Genomic DNA, 24,148 nt, shown 5'->3' with positions numbered 1-24,148 from the left:
TTACATTACTAGTAAAGTAACTGTAAAATATAATGTTACAAGAGTGCTAAGCTACTGTAGTAAGTAGAGTGGTGCAATTAATATAATTATCTTCTTAACGGATTGCTCTCATCACAGCCTGAATAAACAGCATTATTTGCTTTTAGGGATTGGTATTCTAAATGTTTGCAGGTATCGTGTCTGTGTCATGCTGTGTCATGCAGTAGGATATCTGGATTGTCATAATATTTTTCCATAGCTTATTTTTTTTTAATAGTCATAATATTTAACTAACATTAATTTACTTTCCTCAATCATAAAGTTTTATGATTAATCCTTCCACCCACATTCTTCTACATACTTGTAATAATATTTTTTACAACCTTTTACCATTAGAAATCCCTAATAATGAGGGGCTATTTTGTATATTTGGTGATCCACAGTAGTTAGTCTACATGGAAAGTCAAGGTTAAACAAGGAGAATATTTCAAATTTCAATTGCTTCGATGAGTTAGAATGCTCTATGCAGATAAGAAAAATACCCTGTGTCACAATAAGATCCATCTGGACATACATCACTTTATCCTGTCTTATCTGAAAATGCAATCACAACCTAATTTATTCAGTTACTGTATACCCTACATAAACTTAACATTATAAAAATCAAGTCTATCCAAAATCTAACAAATTCTATAATAACACAAAGGGGTATATTTACTAAGTGGAGTTGTTGCCACAGCAACCAATTAGATTCTACTTATCATTTATCTAGCACCTACTAGAAGATAATAGCTGCATGTGATTGGTTGCTATGGGTAACAATTCCACTTCTAAAAAACCCTACTTTAGTAAATATACCTCAAAGACAGAACATTATTGAATTGGATTTATTTAATAAAATGTCACAATATTGTGACAGCAAATTGACATTCATTAAAATGGTGCAAACTAGTTGATTAAAAAAAAAGCGAAATGAAAACACAAAGATAGTAGAACCACACTAAATACTTTTTAAAGTAATCTACTGCTGTCTGGGGAAGGATGGAATATATGAACAATTTGTCCACAGCAGACTAATCCCCCCAAAAATAACAATTTTCAAAATCATTCAATTACTTTTAAAACTTTCTTTCTTGCTCAAACCCCCTCCTTGGTGATATCAAGCGAGATAGGTGTGCAGGTATGCTAATCTGTTTTACAAACGGTTCATTGCTCTTTTGTCCAAAAACAGTTTTAGTAATGGGTTCCAAAACCATAGCATAACTTTCTTCTCAAACACAGGAGAGATATGGCATTAATTCCACTAAACAGGTTATCATTTCCCATGCATATACTGTACTTATGACATGACTATACTATATTGATTCCTAGGGAAGATACGTCATTCCCATAGTGCCTTAGGGGGCATGTATATATCATTGATATATGCTGTATGTTGTTACTTTCAGTGGTTACACTGATTATATTGCGATCTTCTCCAACGTAGGGCCGTATTCAATTTGAGGCGAAAAGCTGGAATCTGCGGAAAAGTTTCGCCGATGACGTCATTTCGCCAGGCGGAAAAGTATCGCCGTATTCGATTTGAAAGACTTTCCGCCTGGGCAGAAAATCAATGCAATGTAATAGGCAGAAAAGTTTCGCCTATGAATAGCAGGCGGGAAAAAGTGCAGAATTGGGGTTTTGGGGTGCAACGTTGCGGGAACCCCCGTGCAGCCTTCAGACAGTCCCCCAAAGGTAAACTGCGTCATAATAAAAAAAAAAAACTTAAGAAAACCTCAAAAAAACCACTTTGAATTTAGGGGCGGAAAAAAAAATGTTGGGGGACTAAGTTAAAAACTACGGAACTTGACTCTGAGCGGGTCCCCAAGTATGCCCCAGGTGTTTTTTTCATTGCAGGGGCTTGCGGCAGGTGGATTTTTCACGATTTTTTTAAACTTAACTTTAGCAACTTTAAAATATGCTGGCCCCCATTTTCAAGTACCCCAAATTTGCTGGGATAAGTTATTTTCTGCAAAAAACCCTCCAGAATACTACTCTGCACCACTTATAGAAAAACGCTATTTAGCAGCTATTGAGCCCGTTTAAAAACACCAAATACCTTCAGCAAGCCAAGTAGGGGGTAACCATAGCTAACCCCCATGTCAGAGCATCTTTTGCGGGGTGTGAGGCTGATTTCCCCAAATCTGACATGACTTTCCGCTTGTTTAAGTTTCACCGGGTCCCGTTTCCGCGTACTTTCAAATTGAATATGGGATACACAGGGAACGCGTGCGATACTTTTCTGCCTACAAAACACGCGATGTAGGCGAAAAGTCCGGGAGGCGGAAAAGTATGGCGGGTCCGCTCAAATTGAATACGGCTCATAGTTTATGAAAAATATTGCATTGACTTAAATAAACATTTTAGCCACTTTTCCTCCGCACTCCTAACTCAGCAGTAAATAAAGTAGATTTCTCATCTGTGATAATTGAGCAGCTCTGAGTAAATAATCAGTGTAAAACAGGCCCCTAAATGTCTGTATCCTATAAAATACATTAACTCCTTGTTTGTGTACACACCATGATGTTGGGAAACCGTTTTGTCTCACGTAACTTCAGATTTTAGGCTATAGATTATGACAACATTATAATTATGCATGTAAAAAAAAAATAGCATTTTCAACCCATGGTTTGTCCTGATAATAAGGGGCACCCTTTAGCTGAGGTTGCTTTTAAGTTTAAATGTGGATCTAAGCTACTATAGCTTTGTATACCTATTTACAAATGTTGATATTTTTACTCCAAACATATTTAACTTTTAATCACAGAACAAAGGACCTTTCAGGAATGTATAACACCCACCAAGATGGTACGGCCATGTCCCTCTCAGAGTCCCCGCTCTCAGAGCTTCTAAACTGTTCACCTGTGCGGGGTGCCACAGTCTCAATTGGCTACACCCCTTCCCAGTATCGGGCCTGTCTAAACTTGCACTATGTCTGATTATAATTTTCATATGTAGTAGGTAATCTTTTTCCACAGATTCTATAAAGCAATCTCTATATTTAGCAGCATGTGTGGAAGGTGGTATTGTCTACTTTTAACTTGTTATTTATATTGTTATCCTTGCAGTCCAGAATGCAGAACTGCAATAAGTGAACTCAATCTGGTTGAAAGCCTAATGATGATATTGCATGAATATGATCTACTTTCGAAAAGGTAAGCCTGACTGAGATTAAGATTATTGCAGATATAGAATACAAGCTTCCCCCTCAGGCTGGGGAAGCAGACGTAGGTTCTGTGAAATGCGTTTCTACAACCACTAACTGGTATCACTTACCTATTCATCTCTTTATTTTCTTTTATTTTTTTTTATCCATAATTTAATTTATGTAATTTTCAATTTATTCAATTTATTTATTTTGGTATATTAAATTGTATATTACCATATATTATTAAATTTGTTTTTTGCACATCTAAATCCATTGTCATTGAATCATTGGGCACCAAACCCATCACAGATATTGGGAATACCGATGGACATCTGGTTATTAAATGAATGTCCATGGCACTCTTTCATCCTAAAAAGGGTGAGTATATTGTATAAGGTTTGCAGCACAGTATCATCGGATACACTGATCTGCACTATGCTGGCAATTTATTTTTCACCCCCTGGAATTCCTGTGACATAAGAAGAACCAACAGTAGACTGTATGACAGCTACATTGCTCACGCAACCACCATAGAACAACGGTGCAGTTTGGCCAACGCCTGCCATTCATTCGAGAATTGTAACCAAAGATACCAGTACGTTCCACACCATATTATACCTTTTTTGTCCACATATTTCTGAAAATCAATTTTGAGAATAATATTGGAAGAATTGATCCAAACAATCCATTATTCATAGATTAAAGTCTGCACCCGGACTACCTCCCATACCCCACAAACTACTTCTGAGGAGCCCAGTTGATAGGCTCCTGCTGTTCCTTGCTGCATATTTTTGTCTCTTTCAATTGCTCCCCAAGAAGAACCTTGTGCCAGTCCTCCACATCTCCAATACTATGATAGAAAGGTGCCAGAAAACAGTGTTTCGCACTATTCACCGCTGTAAGTGCTTATAATGGGCATGTAAGTGTCAGAACTGGACCATGGAGCAATGGAAGGAGGTGGTCTGGTCTGATGAATCAGGTTTCCTTTTACATCATTTGGACAGCCAGATGCATGTATGTCATTTACCTGGGGAAGAGATGGCCCCAGGATGCATCAGAAGTATTCAAGCCGGCAGAGGCAATGTGAAGCTCTGGGAAATGTTCTGCTGGTAAACCTCGTGGATGTTACTTTAACACAGGGCTTGACAAATCCCGGGCGCTTGGTCGCCATGGCGACTAAGATTTTAGTCCTGGCTACCGGGATTTCCAAGCCCCCCCTCAATGCCGCCGCCGCAGGGAAGCTCCTGCCGGCCCCCGCTGAAATGTTATCGGCGGATGCCCGACTCCCCGCAGCGGCAGCCGGAGCTCACTCCGGAGCTCCGGCGTACAGCTCCCCCCACGGGCATTATGGGAGAGACGTCATGACGTCTCTCCCATAGTTCCGAAGAGCGGTATACGGCAGCGGACGCAGGATCGTGGCCTATGGTAAGTATTCTGGGGTTTTTTTTGTATGTGTGCGTGGCACACTTAGAGGGGGTTTAGTACTGGGGGCACTATTAGAGGGGGCTTAGTACTGGGTTAGTACTGAGGGCACTATTAGAGGGGGCTTGGTACTGGAGGCACTATAAGAGGGGGCTTAGTACTGGAGGCACTATTGCAGGGGGCTTACTACTGGGGGCACTATTAGAGGGGGCTTAGTACTGGCGGCACTATTATAAGAGGCTTACTACCTAGGGCACTATTTCAAGGGGCTTACTACTGGGGGCACTAATACTGGGGGCACTATTAGAGGGGGCTTAGTATTGTGGGAACTATTACAAGGGGCTTACTACTGGGGGCACTATTTCAAGGAGCTTACTACAGGGGGCTTACTACAGGGGGCTTACTACTGGGGGCACTATTACAGGGGGCTTACTACTGGGGGCACTGTTTCAAGGTGCTTTCTACTGAGTGCACTATTTCAAGGGGCTTACTCCTGGAGGCACTAATACTGGGGGCACTATTAGAGGGGGCTTAGTACTGTGGGAACTATTACAAGGGGCTTACTACTGGGGGCACTATTTCAAGGGACTTACTACTGGAGGCACTAATACAGGGGGCTTACTACAGGGGGCTTACTACTGGGGGCACTATTACAGGGGGCTTACTACTGGGGGCACTGTTTCAAGGGGCTTACTGCTGGGGGAACTATTTCAAGGGGCTTACTACTGGGGGCACTAATACAGTGGGCGTACGACTGGGGGCACTATTTCAAGGGGCTTACTACAGGGGGCACTATTTCAAGGGGCTTACTACTGGGGGCACTAATACATACTGCAGAGGCTGCTGGTACTTGTAGTCTGCCTGTATAATGACATGCACATGCATTGTAGCGTGATGCACAGTTTCAGGCGTAATATCTCGCATATTACAGATGTCTAAAAGTTTATCCCACTCAGATTTGGAGAATGGTTTTATTACTTTGCTGATATAATGCTGGACTTGAAAAGCCAGATAAATAAATTATATATTTAGCGCTCCTGTTGGTGCATTGGCTTGACTGTGTTAGTAGTAAATGCTAAAAATACAGCACACAAAATAGAGCTTAAATTAAGTATCAAATTCACGAGACAGTTTGTCTGTGCCTTAACAATGTTAGTAATAAATAATGTCATATTTATCATGTAAGTACAACTAAATACAGATGCAAATATAACCTTACAGTATTAATTAAGTTCAATCAAATACAAACATTTGTTTTCTTACTCTTCATAATAAAGAAGAAGGGAATTTGATTTCATGGCTTGGACTGATTACAGATATTTAATAAATAATGCAAATATATTGCAGCAGCCCCAGTAATAATAGTAGTAGGTGTACATGCTCAAGTATTTGATGTAAGCATTTGCAGTACAAAAAAAGGGCAATTTGCTCTCTACATCTCTCTACAACTCTTCACCAGCCCTGCTGTCTTTATATATGATAAATCGGATGAGTTTGATGGCGGTACATTTATTTAGGGAATTAAATCGTCTTGATATGTTTTCCTCTACTTATGTATTATAGCTGGGATAATTCCAACATGTATGCTCTTTTGCTGTGTTATTAATTACCTCTGTGATGTTAAGGTTGTGGAGCTAAATTCTTGGTATACCCTGGGTATAGTAATAGCATTTTGGTCTATATGACTGGAATATACTATACCTGCCCAAGGGTAGATGTGTGCACCTTTCTTGCAGAGAAATGGCTTTTCATTTGTCTAGGTTAACTGAGAATCCTATGATTTTCTCAAATTCATTGATTCTGGAAGGTTTTGGTTTGGCACTGTTTTGTTTTTATATTTATTTCCTATTTGAATGCATTTAAAAGTGGGCCTAACCTGGACTATACAGCAGCATTGGGTTCATAGATAGATTGAAAATCATTGGTGATATTGGACAACCTTAAGACAACCTTGTGGTTACTCCCATGTTGTTTCCACTTTGGCCATTCTGGGCTGCTCTAGTTTTCAGGGTGTCATATAGGTGGGAATTAAAGTATTTGACAATATAAAAAGCATTAAGCTGAAAATGATATTTGAAGAGCAAAACTGTAGTGGGGAAGCAGCTTTTGCTGCCACAGCTGATAGAATGCCCTTTACTGTGTTTTGACTCCCAAAATGTCAATTTGTGGTCAGTATTTAAAATAGGGAGGATAGTTTTTATAGAGCTACTGTGCTAGCAGTGCCTACCCGTCGTTGCCGAGTGATTATTAATTGTATTCAGTGACAAAGAGGCTTCACCCCGGGCACACCAGATCACTCCCTGGGTGTCCGCTCCCGGGTATGTTTCGGATACAGTGTGTCCGGTGCTCAGAGCAGTTCACCCCCCCCAACTATCAGATGGCAAATCAGTAGCAGCAGCAACGGCGGCAGTTGTGAGGGATCCTCCGCTGGCGGAACACAAACATCTCTCGGGCCGCCCTTGTCTCTCCACAACTGGTTAAATTAATACTCTTCCAGCTAATCAGATCTGGCCATGCTAAGCAAGGCCACATTTATAGCCAATCACCACACTGTCCCAACGTGTCATGACGGCGCTAGATGCAGGAGCCAATTGTTACCCTCCCTTTGTCGTTCTCGGGGAAGCCTTCCACCCGAGATGCTCGGCGCTACAGCTAGCCAATGAGGAGGCAGGATGGGAGGGGCCAGCTGGCAGCAGCGATAGGAGGGCGGGAGACTGAGTGACAGCAGCTAAACAGCTATTGGCAGCGTGAGGATCTATAATGCTAAAATATATGCTCACAAGCTCTGCCCCCCCCCAGATTACACAATTATCTGCTACTGGTAGGAGCCTAGTAAGTTATCTATGTAATGGCTCCTGATGAAGAGAAAGGATTGGTGAGTGTGTGTGTGTATAGCCTATGTTACTCGGAGGAAACCAAGGAACAATTCAGTGAAAACACAATCAAAATCAGTTCAGTAGTTTTCAAATTTATCACAAACATACTGTACACACAAATGAACAATTTTTAAAATAGTTTTAAAATAAACTGAATCGTATACGATGTTTAGAGTTCTAGATGCTGTGTCACCAGTTTTTCCTGATCTAACAAAGTCCTGTGAGTGCCACTGTGGATATCTAATTATGTCTGAAGGGGTATCTGGACTTTACATAGACAGTAAAAAGGTTGACAGTGTCTAGATAGACACCAGATGTTAGACAGTCAATATGTTGACAGGAACAGGTCGACCGTGCCGAAAGGTTGACACAGTAAAGGTCGATATGGAAGAAGGTCAACATGTAGAAATGGTCGACATGGTCAAAAGGTCGACACAAAAATGGTCAACACACATGGTCGACAATTTTTTTTTTTTTTTTTAGGGCTAGGGTTAGGCACTTACCCTTATGATCAGGGTTAGGCACCAGGAGGGAGGGTTAAGGTTAGGCACCAAGGGGAGGGTTAGGGTGAAGATTAGGGTTAGAAAAAAAAAAATATGTCGACCATTTAGAGTGTCGACCATTTTTTTGTGTCAACTCTTTGATCATGTCAACAATAGATAGATAGATAGATAGAAAGTTGGGCAGGCAATAACATGCAACCAAGTGGTGGTCTTTGTTAGGCTTGAAGAATGAGACTAGTGTAGGTTTTATTAAAATTTGATAAGTAGGTTTATTGTGGTTCATTTTAAATAGTGAAAGATAATGTTTTTTTTTCTTCTGCAAAGTTATAAATGTTATAATATTCACTTGTAAATCTGTGCATCTGTATGGGCAATTTCTGGGTCTGAATTCCTGATTAAAGGAAGACTGTACATGACTCACAATGTGCGTGTGCGAAGGTCCCCCTGCAATCCCACACACAGCCATCCTGGGATCACAGAGATACTGACAGGACGGCAGCATTGGGGGGATGGAATTTTTGGGAGAGGTGATGGAGGAGTGGTCGGATAAACGTAGGTGTGGTGGAGCTGTGCTAGCGGTGGGTACCTGCAGGCGTATATAATCTTGTGTTCAGAAATCATACCCCTCTGCTATGCCAGCCCTGCTGTGTGACCAGGAGGATACTCAGGAGTGCTAACATCGGTGGACCATCGTATGAGCTGCGGTGGTGTACAGAGCTGTGGGCCTGATTCAGAGCCGCTCGTAAGCGGCCGCTCGTTTTCTCTGAGCGATGTTCGCACAACTGCGCATGCGTATGGGTCGTAATGCGCATTCGCAAACCAGTCATTGCGGTCGGAAATCATGTGCTCACAAAGCAGCGAGGGGCTGCTAATTTGATTGACAGAATGTACCATTTGTGGGTGGTAACAGGGGAAGGTGCTTGAAAACGGGGGAGTGGAGATCCGAACGCAGGTGTGCCTAACGGTCAAAAGGGCGTTTCATGGGAGTGCATAATTAGTAAAGGAGCGTCATCGACCACCTCACTTGGTTGCCTTTTAGCCTGAACTGCTCGCAGTAAATCCTACCACAACCACTGCGAGCAGTTCAGATGCCTTTCGATGTACCCGATTAATCTAATAAATACCGGAGATGATGTGTGATGCGAACGGCAAAGAGGCGTCTTTACAAAATACCGAGCGCATTTTTTGTTTGCTCACTCAGACATAGAGGTGTCAACAAACCACAAAGAGCGAGCGCTCAATTTAAATAGCCAGCCCCTTTTTTGGAACGACCGTCCGCAAATAGCGTCCGGCTCTGAATCAGGCCCTGTGTTCCAGGTTGTGATGGCTGAGGTGGGTGTGTCTATACTTTTTGGAGTTTGTTAAATTTTTTCACAGATTCGCACCTCCGCAGCTTGTTAACTAGCAGCTGCGAGCAGAACTGCGTCCAACTCTGGATCAGGCCCTTAATCGTGTCACAAATTAACCTGTTAACAGATAGGTATGAAACTACTGACAGCGATTAACGGTTACGTTGGCACTCATGGTTGGCACTCATGGTTAATCACACAAGTTCAACTACCACCTCCAAGGGGATTGGAAGACATAGCCCTCAGATTCTACTTTCATACCATGATTAATATTCACCAATGATATCATTCATGCATATGTAGTGTGTACCTTATGGATCCCCGGCTATGAGTCTGTGTAAGAACAGCAAAGACTAGGGTAAATTAAAGGAGATTTAAATCAAAATAAGATTTCCAATGCTTATTATTACAAACAATATTACAAAAATTACATACAATTATTATATGCAGAATAGTTCCAGAAATAAAAAGGAATACATCAGAACAACTCACAAGAATTATGAAATATGAACTGGCATGAAGGAGATCGCTTAGAAATTGATGAGACACCTCAGCATGTCTGCTTCTCCTATGATAGTGAACAACCATTACTAGCTGAGATCCCTCTTTATGCTATGGAGTGGTCTCAGTGGCCAATGTTAATGAATTCTGACTCACACACATTCTTCAGAATGGCATATGGCAGTTTTTCACATTTTTGCAGAGCTATTCGTAGTGTCCATAGCTGTCTGTCCAAGAGATAGGAAGCAGCTATATTAACATACCACAAATCTTTTGAATCTGGACATAGATATTTATCTGCCCTCTATTCTAGCCTGTGCAGCTTCAAAGGGCTCAGCAGTCGTAAACCTCATTCTACCCATCAGCCCCTCTGCAGTACGGACCCAAGTCAGTTACAGGGCAGAGTACATGGCGTCCATTTTGATACATGTCCCAGGACCATTTTATGCAATGAAAATATATAGGGCAATAGAATACAGTTGCTTTACACATAAAAAGTTCATGAAATATAATTTGTGGTGATTACTTCTGGGCCTAAATGCCACAATTTGTAAGCGTGATTTTGACTGCAGAGAGCTCTCTTTCGATTAGGGAGTTTGGCTCCCTCAACTAATTTATCTGAATGTCATGGTACAAGGTGTTTTTTTGTAAGTTTGGAATAATAAGTTTTTAATTTAGTTATCATATGATTTACTATGGAGAACTCCTCAGCTATACATTTTTCTTACTATACCGTTATTTTTTCTCTGCTTTACTTTTTTAGTCATAATGACAAAAGTTTTCTCTTTTTTTCTCCCCAAGTCCTGGGTGTAGTTTTTAAGCAAATGATCACTCACTTGTCAGATAGCCATTATCATATGTTGCTTTTTGTAGGGATTGGTATTAGGCTTTATCCATCCGTGCAAGAATTAAATCTGCCTGTGTTCGCCGATGAGGTCTCCCAAAAAAGGACTAGATTTTCCCAGTATTCAATATTGTCATCTAGATATCAATCCACTTGTTGCTTAAATATATTGCTGAACATATTTGGATTTAAGATAGGATTTGAAATGAGGATTTATTTTGTCTTTTTCATTTGAAGACTAGTAAATAAACTAATTCACACAATTGGAAAAGGCATTGTGTATTTTTAACATACATATATTTAAATAATAATTCAAACCTTTGACTATATATCTGAATCCATATAGAGCTGTGACATTTAGGTTCCATAAATATACACAATAAATTAAATATAAAATTACATCTAAACTAAAATATCAGCATCTGGTGGACATTTTAACTTCAGTTTGCTTTGATTGTAGGTGCAGACGGTGCCCCCTCTGCTTAGATCATCCCAGACCAGTCATCCGTCCCATGTATACTATATTACAATTTCAGTAGGCTTCCAGTGTGTTTCTGTCTAGTAAACCTCATTTGTTTATTTTTTAATATAAATGTGCAGAAAATAGTGTTATACATGTAGCTTCAGATACTCACGAGCAGGGCCCTTTTCCCCCATGTGCTTTTCATTCCCTTAATCATACGATCGTTTACTCCAAATTCCCCACAAGGGCACCTAACACTCGGTTGCTGATGCCCTGCTGCTTTTTTGATTGTTATGATCAATCACTATTGCTGCAATGTTTATTAACTATGTCCTTGTCCTGCATTGTTTTGTACTGTAAGTCGCTGTTTTCTTGTTTGCTCATTTGTGTATGTACTTTGTGAGGCGCTACGGAACCCTTGTGGCACCATATAAATAAAAGATAATAATAATAAAGGTCGATCTGCAGATATATCTATCAGGTTTGTACCCACCTTAAGCCTTCACCTAGTGTCTAACCCCTAAAACTACCATTCACCCTAACCCTAATACTTACCATTGGGATGCCGGCGGTCAGGATTCAGGCACCAGTATTCTGAAAGCTGGCATTCCGACTGCCGGGATGGTAACTACATCCCCTTTCCATAATATCACACAATTCTATAAGTTTTGCAGTCAGACATGCGGTCAGTGGTGTACATTGTTATTCTTACAGTCATATCATTGTCTATTGAGTTCCCATTAAACCTTACTGGAACCAGCAATAAAACAGATCATGAAATGATGAAGTCAGTCAGTGTAACAATAATATTAGTTGGAAGACTATGGAAAAAGTGACTGAAATGATGACTATGTTTGTGTAATCTCCAGGCTTTCAGCTGAGCTTCTACGTCTTCTCTGTTCAGAGTCTGATGTAAAAGAACAAGTGAAGATTTATGACGGTGTTCCCACTCTGCTTAGCTTGCTTCACTCTGACCACCTAAAGCTGCTTTGGAGCGTTGTCTGGATATTGGTTCAGATTTGTGAAGATCCAGAAATGAGTGTGGAAATTCGTACATGGGGAGGAATCAAACAGTTACTCCATATTTTAAAGGGGTATGCTGTTGTTATTGTTTACAGCCTTGTACATTAAAGCGGTAGTTTTACTTTACTGATGTTTGATTTACGTATTTAAATTAGGAAACCTCTCAATGGTTATAGCCACTAAAAAGTAACAAGAGCTAGGACATGAAAGCAACAAACTATACAACTAGATGTACGCCCCCCTCCCCTCCCGAACATGTGGCGGGCCCACTAGTACTAAGAAGTAGATCACTGCCTGGATGCTCCAGATGACTATACAGGCTGCATCCCCGTAGCATCCAAAGCCAAATGCATGTGCCGTAGGGCATCAATGGTGCCCTGGGAAGTGGCGCAACTCGCACACCCCTAGTTATGGTCTTGTGTACAGCACATACTAACTTCCACCCACTCTCTGATTATCTGACTAGTAAACAACAATGCTGCAGTGCCTCTCACAGGGACATATTTGCTAAAGTGTTTTTTTTTAGAAGTGGAGTTGTTACCCATAGCAACCAATCAGATTTTAGCTATTATCTTCTAGAAGGTGGTCGATAAATGATAAGTAGAATCTGATTGGTTGCTATGGGCAACATCTCCACTTCTAAAAACCTGCACTTTAGCAAACATACCCCAAGATATCTAACTTGGACATATATGTACTAAGCCTTGGGGAGAAATAAAGTGGATCGAGATAAAGGGGTTTATTTACTAAGCCTTGGATGGAGACAAAGTGAATGGAGATAAAGTCCCAACCAATCTGCTCCTAACTGTCACTTTACAAGCTGTGTTTGAAAAATGACAGGAGCTGATTGGTTGGGACTTTATCTCTGTCCACTTTATCTCTCTCCAAGCCTTAGTACATTGACCCCTTGGTAACTTAGTTACAGAGGCCAAACACTTGCCCAGAGTATAGAGTCACAGGGTATCCAAGCAATTCACCATTATACAAAAATGAATTTGATCCAATGTATAAAATTAATGAGAAATAAATTCAGAACTACTTCACACAGTGAACAAGAAATCATAAGATATGAAAGGTGCAGAAGTCTTTACCATAGAGATGGTTGCTGCCCGTTCTTGGGTTGATTATCATAAATACTGGTGTAGGTTTATAATCCGCATATAAAATACAAGACTAGCACACAGAATAAATCCACAGTATCCAATATAAAGAACCGGTGGTGCATCCCTAGAGAGGGATATGTATTTGAAACTCTGGGCCTGATTCAGAGCCGCTCATAAGCGGCCGCTCGTTCGCTCCGAGCGATGTTCGCACATCTGCACATGCGTATGGGTCACAATGCGCATGCGCCAACCAGTCATTGCGGTCGGAAATCGAGCGCTTGCAAAATAGCGAGTGCCTGCTAATTTGAGTGACAGGATGAGACGTTTGTGAGTGGTGATCCGAACGCAGGCGTGCCAAACGGGCAAAACGGGCGTTTTAAGGGTGTGCATAATTAATAAAGCAGCGTCATCGACCACGTCACTTGGTTGTTTCTTAGCCTGAACTGTTCGCATGATTGCGGTAGGAAAATTCTACCACAAGCACTGCGAGCAGTTCAGATGCCTTTCGATGTACTCGATTAATCTAATAAATAGCGGAGATGACGTAGGATGCGAGCGGCCAGGGGGCGTCTTTACAAAATAGCGAGCACATGTTTCGTTCGCTCGCTCAGACATAGAGGCGTCAACAGACCGCAAAGAGCGAGCGCTCAATTTAAATAGCCGGCCCCTTTTTCAGAACGTGCGAGCGCAAATAGCGTCCGGCTCTGAATCAGGCCCTCTGTGTTTTAATGTATTTTGGGTAGACCAAATATAAAATATACCACTAAATGAAATGTTTGTCTGATAAATAATTCATATGAATCATGTATAAATAAAGCAACTTTATTTTCTCAAACACGTAAATACAAGAACATTGTAAAGTTCTGTTTGGGTAAATTTAGTACTTTAGTAACAATGCAACATCTTTGCCATTATTTATAAGAAGATGTCAGTGATATCTCTTGTTTAACATCATCCCATTTGTAATCTATCACTTTTACATTCTTCCAGGGAGCAGTATCTAGTTTCTGATCGTTCTTCCATTGGGAGCTTGTCAAGTGCAAATGCTGCAGGCCGCATCCAGCATCTTTATTTATCTGAAGACTTGAGCCCTAGAGAAATACAAGAAAATACCCTCTCACTCCAAGCAGGTAAAAATCATTTATTTTTTATGTGCAATGAAAAATAGTCAGATCGCTGTGTTAACCCAATAAAGTGCAATAAAATACAGTATTACTTATAAAACAAATGGAAATGTAGTAAAGTGCAGTAATTTTTCTTCTCATCCCATCAGGCTGGCCCTAATGTCAACCTATGTCACACTTTAGGATGATGATATTGTATATTATTCTCTGCCCTCTCTAATGTAGGCTCTGTCATCTGTGTATAGGTGCGTACACACGGTACGATTAAAATGAACGATATGAACGATATCGATCATATCGTTTATATCGTGCTTTTTTCGGTGCCCAACGACCTGCGATGCGTGGGCACGTATGGGCGATAGCGATATCGTTCATCACCCCTGCATGCCTGCCAACCTGGTCGATAACGACCAGGTTACTATAGGGACCTGCGATCGTTGACCGCGGGTCGCTATAGTCGTTGGTGAGTGGTGGTGTGCTGAATGATCGATATCGCTGTCTGATTGCTCTGTGTGTATGCACACACCATATGTCTGTTGGTTGTAGTATATTTAAAAGAATTAAAATCAAACAAAACTAATGAGATAAAAGTGGTGTATTTTACTGGGAGGGGAGGGCTGCAGCCCCTAGGTAAAATCCGCCAATGGTCATAATGCATCTTTACTGAACATAAAATGCATACAATGTCTGCTTTGTCATTCTAGCCTGCTGTGCAGCTCTTACTGAACTTGTGCTCAATGACACCAATGCCCATCAAGTAGTTCAGGTATAGTAACATTTCTCTGTACAAAATATTTGTCAGCATCTACTGCTATACGTATAATATTTTAGATATATTAGTATTTAAGATTTTATAACACATTTTTACTTTTTGTATTATTTCACATTACATAATACTCACAATAAAGTTGCTAATGAACAGTATTTTTTGTACTATTAATTTTATTGTTATCCTGTATATTGTGGCAACATATTGCACAGTGATTTTGAGTCATGAGGAAAAGTATCATGATTAACAAGTACAACCTACATAATAATTGTAGAAGATGTGTCCCATCTCTTCAATGCGTGTGCAGTAGAACCCTTGTTGCGCACCCCAACAGGTCCTACTGCGAGGGAGACAGACTAGCCACCAGGTTATGTATGGTAGTGAGGAGGATTGGGGAGGGGGTTGCGGGTCGAAGCTGCGGGAGGGAGGGGTCGGGACGAAGCCACCGGTAAAAGCAATGTGGGGAAGTGTGGACGAAGGGGCGGATTTGGACGGAGCCACGATGGAGCAGGTGCGGGTACGCGGAACACTAGAGAAGGGGTAGGATTGGCCAAAGCGAGGACGGGCTTGTTATTCTAGTAACAAATAATGAAACTGAAGATGAGTAGGTGGTCCTAGTCGCAAGAACTTACAAGCTAAGTATAATGAGACATATACAGTAGGCTCTAATGCAATATTCCACGAATTTGCAAAAACTGCAGTTTTCTGGCGAGTTGCAAATCAACATATGCAATAGAGGCTGTGGGACATATTAGGCACGAGTTTTACTGTGTGGGGAATGCTCTGGGCTTTTCCCTGTGTGGCAAAACCTCTGGTAACGTGCGGTAACCCACTGAATCTGATAGATTTCCCTGCACGTTAATTACCACAAGTGCATATTTACACAGATTTGAGAAATGGAAAACTGCATCCTCTGGTAATTAACGTGCAGGGCATCGGGCACTAATTGAGTTGGTCAGCGCCGTCAATTAGCCGAGGACTAATTGCATATGTCCCTGAGTACCTGAAAAACGAAACTAACATTTTTAGACACTAGTCACTGCTAGTCAGTGTCCTGTTTTTTCACATGTTCAGAATACAACCCACCGGATGTAAATATGTAGCTGAGAGCTGCATGCACCTCTTGAGAAAAACTAGCCCTGTGATGACAGCATATGGGCTCCCTTCAAACACCACTGGATGGTGGGTGTGGCATAATAAAATTAAAAAAACTGGTAAACCAGTAAATGACAGATGTGATTGTGTATTTCCTATCTTTTTATATGGAAAATTTGACTTTTGCATTACAGTAATTGCTAACACTGTCGAGTGTCGTCATGCCATTCAGCCAGAAGTGCAAAAGAATGATCCATCATTCAACCCTTCCAAGGGTCTCCTGGAACATCTGTAATAGAAAACTCCCTCACATAAAACACTCATTCAGTAACACAAATTACAAACCTTAAGAAAGCTGGCCTAGCTAGGAACAAGGAAATCCAGGTGAAGATTAAAACCATTTAAAAAACCTCCTAGACTTCACAGGCCATTAGGATTTCCATAGGATGAAACATTAAGTAATGCTCTTCAGACCCCAAAGTATGTCAAGCAATTTCTGGACTTGCGCAGGAGACACAGAGAACAACGCTTTCTGCTCTGGATATCTGGTTTAAAGGCAGACCCAGAGTTCAAAGTGATAAGACATAAATCCAGCTCAATGTCAGCCTTAGCTGAGAGAGCTCTTTTGTCAAAACCTTGAATCGAACACAATGCCTCACCAAGACACTGATGCTCAACCTGACAGAAATCAGGATTAATATCATTAACCAAATCAACTATAAGGTGAGCCAGGTGCTGAATAAACCTGTAGTTCCCTTTTTAGGGATCACACAGTGAGTTGAGAAACTCAAAAGCCCTCCATTGGTGGGTGAATAAATGGATCACTTACACACTTGAACACTACCTCATCCTGTAGGCTTGGTCCTTTTACCATTTCCCTTAAACTTCTGAGAGCACAAATGCATTATATTGTGTGGCCAAGCTGCCAAAACAGAAAATATAGGTGACAGCACTAGAAGCAAACGAAATAAAGATTGCCTCGCAAAGGAGGGGAAACACAATCACCTGATCCAGAAGCACCCATCATGACAGTCTTTGTGAGCAAACAGCCGCAGTTCGAATCTCACAACTGGTGGCATGCAAAACTCCACAATTCAAATTCTCATTTCCGTGAATATGGACCACAGCCAACCCTAAGGATGAATCTTATTAATACCCTGAGACAGAAATATCTTGAGTAAACACACCCGCCCCATCATGAGCTGTGACAAGCAAGTTGGAGACCCCACCCTTTAAGAAGAAGGACCCCCTGCCAATTGGTAATAGCTATAAAGCCAATGAGGGTATAAAAGGGAAAACCACAAGCAGCACTTGACGGCAGACAAAAATAAGAATTAAAACAAGAAAAGGGGACTGCAAATTCAGAAGCAGGGGGGTGGAAGGACAAATTTATTATTATTAATATTATTATTATTATTATTATTATTATTATTATTTATTAACAGTTTCTTATATAGCCCAACAAATTCCGTTGCGCTTTACAATTTGAATCAACATTAACATTATACTGGGTTGTAAAAGACATACATACAAACATAAAAGACATACATAAGGGTAAGAGGGCCCTGCTCGCAAGTTTACAATCTATAGGGAAATAGGTGTTGATACACAAGGATAGGTGCTACATATTGCAAGTTGGTCCAGCCCGATTGCAGATGTTCTTGGTTGGCTGTATAATCCAATCACACTGGAAAGTTGGCCTAGGGTTAGGAGGATGTTAAATTGAAGAAAGAGAAGATGTGATAGGTGTTTACTATAAGAAGAGAGTTAGAGAGGGAGCTATAAAAGGTTAGGTGGGCGGTCCTGGAATCTGATAAGCTTGTCTGTAGAGGTGAGTATTCAGAGAATGCTTGAATGTTTGGAAACTAGTGGAAAGTCTTATCATGCGTGGAGGGCATTCCACAGGGTGGACGCAGCCCGAAAAAAGTCCTGTAACCATGCATGGGAAGAAATGTATATTGGTGTGGTTTAGTGTCACACAGCTTTATGTGTGAGTGTAAGTATTTTAAATCGAATACGGTAGAAGACTGGCAACCAATGAAGGGACTGAGAGAGTGGATCAGCAGACACTGAACGTTTGGTGAGACAGATCAGCCTCGCAGCTGCATTCAAAATGGATTGTAGTGGGAGAGCCTGTTTTTGGGAACACCAATAAGGAGACTATTGCAATAGTCAATACGGGAAATAATGAGTACATGTATTAGAGTTTTTGCAGTGTCTTGCATAAGATATGGTCGAAGTTTGGATATGTTTTTTAGATGTATGTAACAGGATTTAGAGACAGATTGAATATGGGGAACAAAAGACAGTTCAGAGTCAAGGATGACACCTAGGCAGCGAGCTTGTGGGGTGGGGTTGATTGTCGAGTTGTCAACAGTAATAGAGATATCAGGTTGGTAACTACTATTGGCCGGTGGAAATATAATTCATTCTGTTTTGGATATATTAAGTTTGAGGTGGCGAGATGACATCCAAGATGAAATGGCAGAGAGACATTCAGTGACACTGACCAGCACAGATTGTGACAAATCTGGGGAAGATAGGTAAATTTGAGTATTGTCCGCTTACAGATGATACTGAAAACCAAAAGAGCTGATTTGTTTGCCAAGAGAGATGGTATATATTGAGAAAAGCAGAGGACCTAATACTGAGCCTTGTGGTACTCCAACTGATAGAGGTAGCGAAGTGGAGGTAGAATCAGAAAAGCGAACAGTCAAAGAGCGATTAGATAGGTAGGATGAGAACCAAGAAAGGGCTGTGTCTTGAAGACCTAGGGATTGTAGTGTTTGTATGAGAACAGAGTGGTCAACAGTGTCAAAGGCAGCAGAGAGATCTAGAAGAATTAGAAGTGAATAATGGCATTTAGCCTTGGCAGTGACTAGATCATTTACTACCTTAGTCAGTGCTGTCTCAGTGGAGTGTTGGGAACGAAAGCCTGACTGAAGTGGGTCCAATAAGTTGTGGGTGTTAAGAAAGTGTGTTAGGCGAGTGTAGGCAAGTCTCTCCAGAAGCTTGGAGGGGCAAGGTAGCTGGGAGATAGGATGATAATTTGAAAGAGAGTTAGGGTCAAAATGTAGTTTTTTTTTCAAAATGAGAGTGATCACCACATGCTTGAACAGTGATGGAAAGATACCAGTAGAGATAGAGAGATTACAGATTTTATTTAAGTGTGGAATGAGCACAGGAGACAGACTTTACTGATTTGTGAGGGTATAGGATCAAGAGGAGAGGTAGTAGAGTAGGAGGATGAGAAGAGTGTAGATACTTCATCTTCATTAGTGGGGTCAAATGATGAGAAGGTGCCACTGGGTTCAGGTAGGGAACTGAACAAGACCCTGGCTGAGGAAGTGCATACCATTTCATTTCGGATATTATCAATCTTGTTCTTGATATAGCAAGCAAGATCTTGTGCACTGATAGTAGCAGGTGGGTTGGGTGAAGGAGAGGTAAGAAGTGATTTAAATGTATAAAAAAGTCGCTTGGGGTTAGAGGCTTGGGCAGAGATAACAGATTGGAAATATGTCTGTTTGGCATTATCCAGTGCTTTACGATAAGAGTGATAGATCGTCATATATGTGAGGAAGTCACTTGGGGTATGAGACTTTCACCACTGACGTTCTACTTTACGTGAGAGTTTTTGTAGGTTTCTTGTGAATTTGGAATGCCACAGTTGACGTCTAAGTCTACACGGAATGTGATGGGTAGCTGGAGCTACTTCATCAACGGCTAGTTCTAGGGTCTGGTTCAAATGTGATACAGCAGTCTCAGGAGAAGTGAAATTAGAAATAGGTAAGAGTGATTGTTGCAGAGAGGTGGATAGTTGTTCAAAATTAATAGCATTAATATCTCTGCGGGTTTGAGGAGGTTTGGTTGATTTGCTTGGCATTGAGGTTGAAGTAATGGAGGAGAGTGTGCAGGTGACAAGGTTATGATCTGAGAGAGGGAAAGTAGAATTAGTGAAATCAGGGACTGAGCATAGTCTGGTAAATACAAGATCAAGGCAGTGGCCATCTTGATGAGTAGAGGAGTCAGTCCATTGGGAGAGGCCAAGAGAGGATGTTAAGGAGAGAAGTTTGGAGGCATGAGGGGATTGTGGACTGTCAATGGGGATATTGAAATCACCCATAATAATGGTGGAGATGTCAGAGGATAGGAAGTGAGGGAGCCAGGCAGAAAAATGTTCCAGAAATTGATTGGGTGGTCCAGGTGGACGATAGATAGCAGCAATGCGCAGAGAGAAAGGAGTGAAAGTCCTAATAGAATGTACTTCAAATGATGTAAATGTAATGGATGTTACCTGTGGAATAACTGTATATGTAAAAGATTGGGACAGTAATATTCCTACTCCACCTCCTTTACTATAAGCAGCCCTGGAGGTGTGTGTGTGTGAAGTGTAGATCACCATGGGCGGGATGCAGTAAGCGAAAAATGCGGTAAACTCCACGTTTACCGCATTTTTCGTATGCATCATTCTGCTAGCCACCGGGCTGCGATGTGGAGGGTAACGCCAGCTTTTGCCTTTGCGGCCACGTCAGTCTGCACATGCGCAGATGGACTCCCGGGTCATAAACCCGGAAGTGCGCAGATGCACTCCCGGGTCATAAACCCGGAAGTCCACTGTGTAGGAGAGATCGCAAAGGACAGCTCTTACTGTACAGATCGCATATGTTAGTGCATATGCGATCTGTACATTTGCAATGTCCGGCGGTAAGTATTAGTGCATCCTGCCCCAGGTGAGAGCGCTACAGGGGAGGAAGTGTCTGTTTGTGTGAGTCATGTTTCTGTTAATGCCAGGAAATTGAGGTTATTTGAAATAAAGAGGTAATGGATGGATGTTAGTTTGTTGCAGACAGAGCGTGCATTCCATAAGGCACATTTCAGTATTTTGGAGGGTGATGGGAGGCATGTGATATGTCTGAGGCTTGCTGTATTTATATTGCATTGGGAGTAGGCAAAGGCGTAGAGAGCCACGCGGGGGCCCGGTAAAGAGGGGGCGTGGTCTAATTGCAGCAGGCGTGGCCACGCCCCCTTGAAAAAATTTTTTGTTTTGCAGCTCCGGGGAGGGGGCGCTGTGAGCCCCTCAGCCCGGTGCAAAGCCAGTGGGGGGCGCGATCAGTGTGATCGCTCCCCCCTTCAGGCATAGGAGATTGCTGTAGCCGCAAGCAATCTCCCACTGCAGCCCAGCACACGCTGTGTGCTGGGCTGCTGCAGAGGGGGAGGGAGGAAGTGAGGTGGGGCGGCGCCAGACCCGGGCCCCCGCCAATGCCCCTCTGGAAGCCCGGGCCTGGGTAAACTGTACCCCCCCCCCTCTCGGCCCCCCTGGGAGTAGGGCATGTGTATAGGGCCTGGATTTGGTGATATGTCACCAGCTAATAGAAGTAGAAGGAGAGAGATATAAATATAGTTCTGGGTTTTGTATAAACGTTTATTATGGCGACAGGTTGTGGATGTTATGGTCAATTTAGAAAGATAAGTAAATAGCTCATGTGTGTTCACAAGAAGGGAGCAGATTATTGAGGCTGCAATGTGTACAGAGGGGCGAGCTGCAGGGAGAGTAAAGGATGTAATAACCTTAGAGAACATGCCATGGAGTGAAATAAGAATTAATATTATTTGGTACATGGTGATTTAGAATAAAAAGAGAAAATCCTTAGAATACAAATACTTATAGTTTGCATTTAGAAATTACCTGCTTTTTGATGTTGTTCAATGTTTGTTCAACTGTTTTTTAGCTGTTCATTTTGGATACTTCGTGCATGGGATGCCCAGCTCATTTGAGCCCAGCTCTCTTAGATGTGACTAGTAAGATATACTGTGGCTGATTAACACAGGCTACATCTGAGACATGTCCAGCTGACCTAAGGTGTTAAATTGCCTTGTGTTTGACTATGTAAACAACAGCCCAGTATGCCATCATAAACTATGATTCACTAACAACATCACAAAAATAGGTAATGACTATTGCAACATTTTAAGATATCGCCTACATTTAAATAAGTTGAATGAATAAAGTTCAGAGTATGATTGCAGGAGGGTTGATATCACATACACTGACAGAGACTTTAGGACAGGCTGATAACTCACCGGGAGGGGTGGTAAAAAAAAGACAGATGGTGGTTAAACAAGAAAACAAACTGGAAAAATGAAAAGAAGGAATAGCACAAATAGTGGTGCTTGAATTAATGAAATTATAATAAAGCAATTAATGCAATTGGGTTAACAATAGTAGACATCTGTTGATGATGTTTTAAAATGCTGTTGTTTTATCAATTGCAACAATAATACTGTGGTAAGTAGACTTAAAGCTGGGTATACACTATACAATTTTTGGGCTGATCAGCTGAATTTTTTATGATCGGGCCAATAATTGTATAGTGTGTATGCAGGAGCGTTAGCTGATAAATGGTTACAAATGCTAATACAGCGATCGAATCGGGAGACCAGGATTTTATGTCCTGCTAAAATATTCCGGCCATGAGCTCCCAAACCCATTGAAGAAATCACACACTGAGCTAAAAATGGCTCAGTGTGTACAGAGTACACACAGATCAGGTAATAATGTTATCGGGTCATGGAATTTATCTGATCTACAGAGTTGATCCGCAAGTGTGTACCCAGCGAGTGTCTCACATTTAATATAAACAATGTTGTGTCTCATCCAGCATTGCAAAGATTTAAAGGTGTTAAAATCACTATTTAATAACACAGTATGCTGTCACACATTACAATATTAGAAAATACTGATTTGTATATATATATTTTTTTCTATTCTCTATGTAGGAAAATGGTGTTTACATTATTGGTAGGATGATTTTACCAAACAGACAACATGATTGTATTAGAAGCAAGTCTACTTTGTTACAGGTAAGAATATCTTCAGTTACATACACTGCACAAGGCATATTCATGTTTTTATATAACTACCATACTATACAGTACCTGCTTCAATCCTACCCCATATTTCTCACTCTGCAAAATACAAAACTTATCAATTCTTTATATTGCAAATATTATTTGGAAAAGTGGCTGCTTAAAAGTTAGCCTGCAAAAAGTATACCACCCGGGAAATAATGCGGGTATAAATATCCCCAATATTACTAATTATAGCTATGCGGATGCATTGATATACTATTGCAACTGACTAAGGGGCCCATTTTTCAATGAGTTTTATCATACTCATCAAGTTTTAAATCTGTACAATAATAATGCACCAGCCAATCAACTCCTTTCTGTCTTATTTTTGAAAAATTACATTTGGGGGCTCATTGGCTTGAGCACCATTTATCATACGCAACAAGATTTAAAACATGTGCATATGATAAAACATGTTGCATATGATAAAACATGGTGCATGTGATAAAACATGTTGATAAATGGGCCCCTTAGTGAAGGAGATATACCAGCACTGCACTGAAAACAAACTTTATTGAACACCTAGGGGGGTTTTTGTCAAAGATTGGAGAGAGAAATTGTGAGAGATAAAGCACTATCCAATCAGCTTCTAACTTACATTTTACAAGCTGTGTTTGAAAAATGACAGATAGGAGCTGATTGGTTAAAACTTTTTATCTCTCATCAAGCTTTAGTACATAGACCCCTTAGACCGTAAACAGGGTCGTAGCTAGGGTAGTGCGGCTGGTGCCATCGCACAGGGCACCACAGGGCAGAGGGCGCTGTTTGGGCCTGTCAAATTTCTGTTTATTATCATTCTCACTTGTAGCTTCCTCTTATTTCATCCCCAGCATCTCCTGGCCTCTCCTGTCTCTTCCCTGGCCCTTCCCCATGAGGCCATTCCCCTTTTTTTGGGTGCATTATGTCCCTTTGAAAAATGAGGGGGGCGCCAAAGCTCTTTATGGCACAGGGCACCAAAAGGTATAGTTACGGCTCTGACCGTAAATATCCTCTACAAC

At 41.3% G+C, this 24,148-nt stretch overlaps 1 protein-coding gene across 3 annotated transcripts in view; it reads left to right on the top strand.

The window, feature by feature from the left end:
• Window positions 1–24,148, top strand: part of NEK10 (NIMA related kinase 10) — a 347,660-nt gene that overhangs the window by 89,025 nt on the left and 234,487 nt on the right. For all 3 annotated transcript variants that reach the window (XM_088463509.1, XM_088463508.1, XM_088463507.1), the window contains exons 11-15: window positions 3,087–3,173; window positions 11,994–12,218; window positions 14,241–14,380; window positions 15,079–15,140; window positions 23,019–23,102. In XM_088463509.1, the coding sequence (XP_088319635.1) occupies window positions 3,087–3,173; window positions 11,994–12,218; window positions 14,241–14,380; window positions 15,079–15,140; window positions 23,019–23,102 (598 nt within the window). The remainder of the gene's footprint in view (window positions 1–3,086; window positions 3,174–11,993; window positions 12,219–14,240; window positions 14,381–15,078; window positions 15,141–23,018; window positions 23,103–24,148) is intronic.

The sequence above is a fragment of the Taudactylus pleione genome, unplaced genomic scaffold (assembly GCF_031769625.1).
Source record: "Taudactylus pleione unplaced genomic scaffold, aTauple2 ptg000053l, whole genome shotgun sequence".
Lineage (NCBI taxonomy): Eukaryota > Metazoa > Chordata > Amphibia > Anura > Myobatrachidae > Taudactylus > Taudactylus pleione.
This window is presented reverse-complemented; position numbering and strand designations above follow the sequence as displayed.